We start from the raw sequence: 9,866 nt of genomic DNA, 5'->3' as shown, positions 1-9,866 counted from the left end.
TGTGAACGGCCTGTTCGCATTTATATTAAGGAAAAGATTGTAACAACATAAACAAGATTGTGTTGGAAAAAAATAAACACTGTGGCAATAATTCATTGTAAGATTAATTTATTGTAAATTCATGGTAAGAGATCACATTCATCTTTTAAAAAATAAATGTCTGACTTGTAGCAACCATTAAGGCAAATGAAGTAACTTTTAATGTAATGACCGTATCGTCACTCAGAAAAAATTCTGGGTCAGGGCAAACATCTGTTGAAGATGGCAGTAATATTTCTACTAGACTAAACATTCCACAAGGATAAACAAACCAGGAACTGGTTCTGAATGCAACAGAGCTGAGCAGGGGCATATAAAACTCATGCTTACTGTCAGCTGCTGACATGGAAACCTCGACTGCCCAATATCCATAGATACAGACCATTAAGAAACATTTCCACAAATTCTGATGTTTAAACGCTGTCTCATTTTCCCAATCTTAAATTCAGCTCTCCACATTTCTGCATCAGCTTGAGATTTTTTTTTCTAAGTGTCCTCATGAACATTCACCAGCATTTTAGTGCAAATTTATCATAAAATGCACTTTTCCGTATGAAAATCCATTTTTCTGTGCTATTATCACCAATATACAGAAAGCATTTTTATCCACACTTCACCCTATTACATGTATTTTTGTACACATTACTTGGCTGGGAAACTGCACTGCAAAATTCAGAGAAGTGCAAATTTTGAAGGATGGCTGTGTTTTGATTTGTGTACTGCTGTGGACAGTGTGAATTCAGGGAGTTTTACTGTGAACTGAATTGAATTTCTCCTCCATCCCTACTGAGCCTGTGTTTTCCCCATTCCTTGCCTCCAGCACAGCTACAAGGAAGAGGAGATCAGAAGCTTCCGCCTCCATTTTGGTATCATGTTGGAAGCCTAAGCTATGGTCAACCTTAACTAGGTGCTATTGAAACAAACCAGCTTAATAAACTAAGATTTGAAGTTGGCTAGCTTCATAGTTCGGACTTAACACAGGTTTTTTTGGGTTTGGACATAATGCTAAACTGTGTTCAGCATTATGTCTGAATGAGGCGAGTGTGTTTGCTTTATCACTCTGAAATGCAGAGAAAAATAGATAGCTGAACAGAATCACAGAATTATAGAGTTGGAAGGGACCCCGAGAAGGTCATCTGTTTTATCAGTCGTCTTCTTCTTTTTGCAAAGTTTATATATCTTTATTTATTTATTTTATTTATTAAAATATTTATATATCACTATTAGAAATAAAATAAAAATCAGCATCTTGTTGGGTTGAGTTACTTCAGAGTTTCCTCCAGCAGCTTCTCAAGCATAGCTGAATGAATGTCATAGAATGGCAGCCCATCTACTTCCATTTGCAGACTAGCAGTTTTCCCACTGCGTACTTCGAGTCGCTGTAATATGTTCAGCAACTTTTCTTCCTGCACAAAAAAGTAAGATATTATTGTCAGTACAGCTGTTATTCAGAAATCTTGTTCAACAAGACCATGCTAAACCATTCAAGATATTCCGCTCATTGGTTTTTTTGAAAACTACTTCTCACACAGCCAATAGATAAGAAACGTACCTTGTGAGATAAAACTCTGGAGTGATCTGTTTGCTGTCTTTTGAGATTATGCAAGACTATCAGTTTCTACTGACACCTTTGAGAATTCAGTCATGCTGAACATCATCACATGTAGAGTTCAGTACATATAGGATAGGTTAGGAAAGGAAAGGAAAGGAAAGAAGGAAAGGTCAATATGGTAAGCCACCCTCTCAAAAACTCCTTTGAGAAGATTGCTTACCTTCTTGGATTTGATATCCTGCCTTTCACTCCCCTTAAGGAGTCTCAAAGCGGCTAACAATCTCCTTTTCCTTCTTCCCCCACAACAAACACTCTGTGAGGTGAGTGAGGCTGAGAGACTTCAGAGAAGTGTGACTGGCCCAAGGTCACCCAGCAGCTGCATGTGGAGGAGCGGGGAAGCGAACCCGGTTCACCAGATTACGAGTCCACCACTCTTAACCACTACACCACGCTGGCTTCTGAGGGCCAGCACCTCCTTCCCACCAATGATGCAGGGCTGGGACGCCAGGGGCTAGTTTTGCTGAAGTGTGAACTTTGGCATGCGCTCCTGGCTTGAAATCCAGCTCCATACCAGCCTGCCGAATTGGCCAATGGCAGGCTGGCACAGAGGGCGGGGCTCCTTGGGGAGCGTGCCTGAGGCTTCCCTCAGGTCCACTCCCAGGGGATTTAAACAGCCCACGCCAGCCCCTGACACCCAGCTCTTCTCCTTGCTTTCCCCTCCAGAAATAGGGTATCCCATTAAAGGGATCTGTGAAGGAGTTGCTTCTGTCCATTTGCCCGGACTGGGGCTTGGGTCTCAGTGCAAAATAAATGACACCTAAACTATGATTTTAAAATTATATAGTAATAGAATTTCAGGAGCTGGCATGTTCTCCAGAGTGAATGAGCAATTCGGATTAACAGCTGGAAATCAGATGATGATTCTTAATTATTAGAAGCAGAAAACTGAGGGGCAAAAGTTCATGAGAGGCTCAGCTTAGGTAGACAAATCTGTGAAGGATATAGTTAGATTTAAATTCTGAGGTTGGAAAGTGTTGTCCCTCACAAACGTTGAATTGTTCTATGTATGAAGTCACTCTGCATTACATTTCCTGGGGTTGGTTTCACTTAAGCTTGGAGTTTGTGTAGTTGCCTTATTTGGGAGTACAGAAGGAAATTTCACCTGGGTCAAACGGACTAGTGGACTTCTACTTTTGCTTATTATTCTACTGTACAGCTTCACTTGAGTCATGTATTGCTATATGGTCTTCAGGTACTTTCTCTCTTATAAGAGAACACAGGGTTGTAGCTTGTACAGGTAGATTGAAGGATGATGAATAGGTTGTTCTGTTTGTCTTTTGGACAAAGAACATTAGATGGCCTTTGGTTTCCTACAACCTTATCTGCTGAGAGACCCTTTAAAAATGAACCAACCAATGTTATTTATTGCTATTAAATCCAGGCAGTCATTGTTGGGAGCAAAAAATGAAAATGTTTCTAGTCTCATATTAATATCAGGCTATTTAGAGAGAATAAAGCAATCTCTTTGGCCAATGACTAGTGTTTAAAGAAGAAATTTTGTACAAATATATAAAACAACACCAAACAAAACAAAATACTATAATAATAAAATTACTAGTAATTGTATATACAGAACACTAGCAATAGAAAACAACATTCTAACTTTCTGAAATTAGTTTCTGGAGAATTTTGTATACAACAGCACAGTATTTAGCCACACTGGAAGAGGGGGACTTATAATATGTCTTTGTCCCTTAAGCACTTAATGGGCACAGCTCTTTTCCCATGGCTACAACAGTGATGACTTCTACATATCAGCAAATGAGGCCTAGATGTGAAAGGGTCAATATCCTAATACAATCTTTTTGGACTATCTTCTTCAAAGAGAATACCTTGGCCACAGATGGAAGTGCTGATGACCATTTCATTTTGGCAGATGACCTAGGAAATCCCACAGCTTTCCTCAGATAGCGGTCATGTATTTCACAGGTGTTGAGGATATACAGGGCGCAAGCGACAGCATAGCCTCCCCAGTTGGAAACCCCTTAAAAAGGAAAAAAAAATTAAATAGAACGCACAAGTTTTGAATGTCTGTATGGTGTTCAAACAAGGTATCAACCGGACAACCTATGAAGCTATGGATTGCCATCCCTTTAATAATAATAATATATTCATACCCCACCCACTCTGGGCAGCTCCCAATCAAGTGTTAAAAACAATACAGCATTAAATATTAAAAACTTCCCTAAACAGGGCTGCCTTCAGGTGTCTTTTTTTCTGATATAAAAGTTTTATTTGCCAATTTTAAAACCACACACAGTTTAAAAACAGGCAGGTCAAATCTGAAGCGGTGTCTCCAATGCAGCTGTTTAAGGCCAGCACTCCTGGCTCAGACTTTGAAGTCTTTCGAACACAAGATGAAAAGCTTTCGTTGCATCCTTTTATTTCCATTACAGGATATTTCCCTGAGAAAGACATTTTTCCTTAAGTAAGACTTGTCTGTTGTTTAAGAACAGGTCTGTGGAGTCAACAGCTGTGTTCTGGAAGCAGATCATTTCTTTGGCCCGGGGAGACAGAGGCTGGGAAGCACAACCAGGAAGAGTTTCCAAGCCTCACGCTACACCATCAATAGCTTCTTTGAGCAATATAGTCTCCTCCACCTCTCCTTTCTGTGCTGTCACTCCAATATTCTCCAGACTGGACTGGCCATTCTTCCATGAAAGGGACTTCTCATATTTGGTTTTAAAAAGCAGACCATGACCTGGACAATCTGCTGTCTCTCTAAAAGCCCTTTTTTTACAGCATCCTCGGCACCCTTCAGATGTCTTTTAAAAATAGGATAGCTGCTTATTTCCTTGACATCTGATGGGAAGGAGTTCCACAGGGCAGGCGCCACTACCGAGAAGGCCCTCTGTCTGGTTCCCTGTAACCTCGCTTCTCGCAATGAGGGAACCGCCAGAAGGCCTTCAGCGCTGGATCTCAGTGTCCAGCTGAATTGAATGCCATTGACACCTACATGATAGAAGGAAATTTAAAAGGGAGAAGCATTCCCTCACTGTTAGGTCTAGGCTCAGATGGCAGTGTACAATCCTTTGGTGGGCTTCCTCTATGGTGGGATTCCACTGGGTCATGCCAGTGAATCATGGTTGGGTTAGATAAGGAACTAACATATTGTTATGAGTACGGGGGGGGGCGGGGCGTGTGGATCCCCATAATGTCTGGATTTAGTAGATGATAGAATTAATCAAGGTTTGGTTAAAACTGTGACAAATGCTGTAACCCCTGGGCTAAGCTTATGCTAACAGCAGGCCAACTTGGCATAGCCGCTAAATTAGGCCATTAGCAGGGGACTATCAAGGAAATCATCGGAGGGCAAAGGCTGCCAGACATGCAGGGAGGGGCTCCTCCTTCACCTGTGTACGCTAGTGGGCAGGGAAAGAAAAGGTTTGGGGTTTTAGTGTGGGTGATACAGGCTGAAGGAAAATTATGGTGCTTTGCAAGAGCTTTGAAAATCGGGGGGGGGGGGAAGAAGGAAGGGGGCAGAACACCATGTGAGCTGAGGAAGACAGGATGGAACAAAGACACGAAGAGAGGATGGCAGATTTCTCTGTCTACTAAGTTTGCTAAGCCTATGGAAGATTCTGAATGAATGAATCTTTACTGCTAAAAGCTATAAGCCATCACAAATGGTCGCAATGTATAGGATGCAAATAATTGATTTAAAACTGAACAGCAACAACAGCAAAGCAAACGTACAAAAATGCAAAAATCACTCTTGCATATGTTAAGCACTCCACGTCTCACACTCCCCCTTATGATACCTGATCAGATCTGCAGGATCTGATTTCTTTCTGCAGGGCCTGTAAGACAGAGTTGTTCCGCCTGGCCTTTGGCTTGAAATCAACTTGATCCCCTCCCCCTCTTTCCTTTTTCCTTTCTCCTTCTGTGATGGAACTCTTATTTGGGGACTTCCCTAGCTTTTTTCTGGCCCATGTAGGACCAGTCTGGGTAGTTGGCCTTGGTAAAGATTTGACGTTTTCATCCCCAAAAAAGTTTTTGATTTGAGTTTCTACTGAAATGAGGCTGCATTTTAATGTTGTATTTTAATCTTGTTTTTAAGTTGTATTTTAATCAATTGTTTTTATACCTGGTGTAAGCCACCCTGAGTCCGGTCTTGGCTGGGGAGGGCGGGGTATAAATAAAATTTATTGGTATTATTATTATTGTCTTGGTGCCTAACTCTCTTCTATGGAAGAATCAAGAGATGATGATGATGATGATGATAATAATAATAAGCTACCTGCAAAATTTCATCTTGGCATCTCAATGGGAATAATAATAATAATAATAATAATAATAATAATAATAAATGCCAGTAGTGAAGCAGCCAGAAAATTGTGGGGTGGGGGGTGTTGTCGGGCACATGCAGGGTGAGTGAGGCAGGTAAGTCACACTGTGCAAGTGACTTGCACCGATCGGATGCATTTGTTTAATAATGTCCTCTGTTCCATGTAAGTGTTCCAATTTCATATATACATTTGGCCTGTCCTTCACTTACCTGCAACAACTGTAAAATCAGCGTCCACATTACAAGCTATAACATCTCCATTTTTAATGTACTTCTTTACAGCTTCTTTCACTTTTCCCATTCCCAGTTCATTTCCTCCATCCCCAATGCCTAAATTAAAATTGACAAGGTATGGTGAAATATCATACTTATTTATAAATACAGTATAAACCGTTAATGAAGCATACAATGTTACTTTAGTGGAGGGTTGGGTGTGTTGTTGTTTTTTAATAGCTAGGTGGTTCAATTCTTATTTAACATACAACTTTTATTATAAAACTAAAAGCATTGAACAACAACTACATGAAATCCATGAATACAAAGTTAAAAACACAGCAATGCTTAAACTAATTTAACATCAAATTATCAAGGAAAATTTAAATTATTGGTAAATTGTTAATCCTGGCATATATTATCCGGGAGCAAAGGTCCTGCTGGTGGGCGACCTAAACGCAAGGTTAGGTCCTGATGACCCCAGTTTACAAACCAAATACAGGCAAAAAATAGGGTACCCTGACGATTTGGGCCCGGAGGTTTTACAACTACCAAGGCAGTCAAAGGATCAACATTCAAATTTTGCTGGAGCCTGCCTCCTCAAATTCTCTAGGCAGCTAAGTCTTCATATCCTAAATGGTTGCACCAGGGGCGACATCCCAGGGGAATATACATTCATGTCTGGGGTAAGATCCAGCACAATTGATTATATGTTGGCGGACAGCGAATTGCTAACAAAAATAGTGAATTTAAAAGTGCTCCCATTCATAGAGGGGGACCATTTCCCTTTGCACCTCCAGGTGTCTCCGTTAAACGAGTCACCCTTCCTGAGAACAGTAAACCCTGCAGAGGTCACCACATTAGAGCGACCTGGCTGCCAAGTCAAATGGACCCCTGCACTTGACTCCAAACTGAAGAAAATTCTAACCTCTGAAAAACTCCATACAATTTTAACTGACTTTGGGGATAATCCTAGGCCTGAGGACCCAGTTTCCAAGTATGAGAGCCTGCTCCAACAATTGAAACCCTATCTTTTTAATACCACAGAAAAAAGGCCAACTAAACCAATAACATCAAATAAACCCTGGTTTGATTACACCTGCTTTGAGGCAAAGAAAGCCCTGCAAAATGCTTACAAAGCTGCCCTGACAGCCAAAAATTCTGTCAGACACCAAGCCTATCTTGCTGTCTGTGCCCTAAAAAAAGAGTATAAAGACCTAATACTCCACCAAAAGAATGCCTATATCAGAAAATGCTGGCTAGAATTAATTAGTGCGGCAAAAGCAAAAGATCAGACACTATTCTGGAAACTGGTAGCTTCTGGCACCCATAAAGCTATTTCCCCCCTTAACCTCACAAATTCCCCCTAGCCTTTGGGTCTCATTCTTCCAATCTTTGTACGAGGATGCTGAACCTCCACTACGGAATTATAATATAGAACAACTGACTAAATGGCCTCCAGTTTCAATAACTGAAGTGAAATCATATATAAACCAACTGAAAACGGCCAAAGCCCCAGGCTCAGACGGCATTACACCAGAAATGATAAAAGCACAGGCGGATTGGTGGGCACCTTTCTTAGCCAACCTCTTCACTTACATAGATGACACTGGCCGCATCCCAAGGGAATGGGGAACAGCCATAATAGTCCCAATCTATAAAAAGGGCAACAAAGGGGACCCAGCGAATTATAGGCCGATTAGCTTATTAAGTGTGATTAGTAAACTCTACTCAAAGCACCTCCTTAATAAGTTTACAGAATGGCTAGAGAATGAAGATATCCTGGCAATAGAACAAGCAGGCTTCAGACCCGGAAGGTCCACGATAGATCACTGCCTAACGTTACAACATCTCATCGACAAATACAAATCAGGAGGGCAGGCCTCACTATACGCTGTCTTCGTTGACCTAAAAGCAGCCTTTGATACAGTCTCCAGAACCAGACTCTGGGACAGACTACAGGGTACCAATATAAATAGAAGGCTCCTGCTCTTAATTCAGGCACTGCACGCAAACACGGCTTTTAGAGTCAGGTGCAGCCGTCTAGGACACCTAACGGACCCAATAAAAACCTTCAAAGGAGTCAGGCAAGGGTGCCTATTGGCCCCTCTACTATTTAATTTCTATCTAAATAACTTAGTATCTGCACTCAATGACTCAGAACTCCACCCGCCGAAGCTTGCAAATCGGCATATTTCGGTCCTGCTATATGCCGATGATGCGGTAATTCTATCTAGAACCCCCATTGGACTCAAAAGAGCACTAAGAAAGCTCGCAGCATACTGCGACTCTGAATGTCTCAAAATCAACTTTCAAAAGACCAAGATACTAGCTTCTGGGAAAAAACTAAAGCTTAGAAGCTGGGAACTCCAAGGCCATAAATTAGAACAAGTCACAAACCACCAGTATCTAGGAATGGTGGTACAGGCCTCAGGAACCAACAAACTACACATAAACTCCATCAGGAGTTTAGCGGAAAAAAACGCAAATTGTATCCTTAAATTCTTCAGAGCACAAGGAGGCTTCTTTGTCCCCGCAGCTCTAAAATTATACAAGGCCAAAGCTTTGGCACAACTCCTCTATGGTTCCTTTTTGGGCCCGCCTTCCTCTGCTTTCTCCCCACTTGAGAAAGTTCAATCCAGACTTCTTAGAGCTCTCCTCCAAGTCCGCAGATGTGTATCAAGCGCATGGGTGAGATTGGAAACGGGGATGATGAGAGTGGAGGCTAGCATCTGCCTAACATCAATTTACAAATGGCTGACATTGAACCTGCTCCCCCGAGGGATAGCCCCATTGATCCTCTGTGACCAATTCTAGTCGGGCTGGCAGACTGCAGTCCTGAACACCCTCTGGAAATTGGGTTTTGCCCCTCAAGCCCTTCTAAGTCTGGGTTTGGACCAGGCAAAAGCTACGGTCAGGCAAAGAATATTAGACACCGAGAGACAGCAGGACTGTGCAAGGTGCCCAACTATAGAATTGGAGAAATCGAGAGATATATAGCCGCACCGGCAGCATATCTCTTCTTTCTCGTATCTAGGGATGCACTCGCCAGAAGCTCGGCTCTTCCCTCGCCGGTCTTGGATGGAGCCTTTAGAAGGGTCCCATATGCTCAGAGACTTTGCACCTGTCCATTGGGAGAGATAGGAAGCCCAGAACACTTGTTCTTTAGATGTCCCTTTTATAAAGAGGCACATAGTAAGATCATGGATCCCCTACTGGTGAGGCTTGCCGACCTCCCGCAAAAGCAAAAATTTGACCTTTTGCTGTTGGGCAAAGATCAGAAGATGACCTGGATGGTCGCCAGATTCTGTCTACAGATCTGTAGGCGCAGATCATCGCCCAACTCAAAATAGTCCGGCATGAAAAGCCCCAAACACGGTTCCATGGGTGATTCTGAGTCAACTCCCTGAGACAGTTTATTGCTGTACATTGTTTCTAAATTTAGTGTTTTAATTGTCTGTTTTAACCATATCTGCACAGCAGTTTTTAACGTTGTGAGTGTCCTCTAAGAGGCTTCTACTCTGCAGCCTCCTATAGTTGTTTTATCTGCGAGTCTTTTAGTTCTTATGCTCTTACAGTTGTTTTAACTGCGTGTCTTTGTTGGTTTTTAGCTCTTATCTGTTTTAATTATTAGTTTTTTATCCACCCATTATCTGTATTTAATCTTGTATTTTATTCGGATGTTTCCTGTTTCCTTGTCCTCATTTGTCCTAA

The 9,866-nt window shown here is 41.8% G+C and overlaps 1 protein-coding gene across 3 annotated transcripts in view; it reads right to left on the bottom strand.

The window, feature by feature from the left end:
- Positions 1-91: 91 nt before the first annotated feature.
- The window catches only part of DGLUCY (D-glutamate cyclase), a 34,617-nt gene continuing 24,842 nt past the window's right edge, over positions 92-9,866 (bottom strand). For 2 of the 3 annotated variants that reach the window (XM_083614768.1, XM_083614769.1), the window contains exons 10-12: positions 6,150-6,269; positions 3,484-3,635; positions 92-1,445 (exon numbers count right to left, since the gene is read on the bottom strand). In XM_083614768.1, the coding sequence (XP_083470894.1) occupies positions 1,302-1,445; positions 3,484-3,635; positions 6,150-6,269 (416 nt within the window). In that variant the 3' untranslated portion in view covers positions 92-1,301. Of the gene's footprint in view, positions 1,446-1,591; positions 1,687-3,483; positions 3,636-6,149; positions 6,270-9,866 lie in introns of all 3 variants that reach the window. The other variant, XR_014548304.1, reaches the window with a different exon arrangement.

Source organism: Podarcis filfolensis (genome assembly GCF_964270895.1).
Source record: "Podarcis filfolensis genome assembly, chromosome: 1".
Taxonomy (NCBI): domain Eukaryota; kingdom Metazoa; phylum Chordata; class Lepidosauria; order Squamata; family Lacertidae; genus Podarcis; species Podarcis filfolensis.
This window is presented reverse-complemented; position numbering and strand designations above follow the sequence as displayed.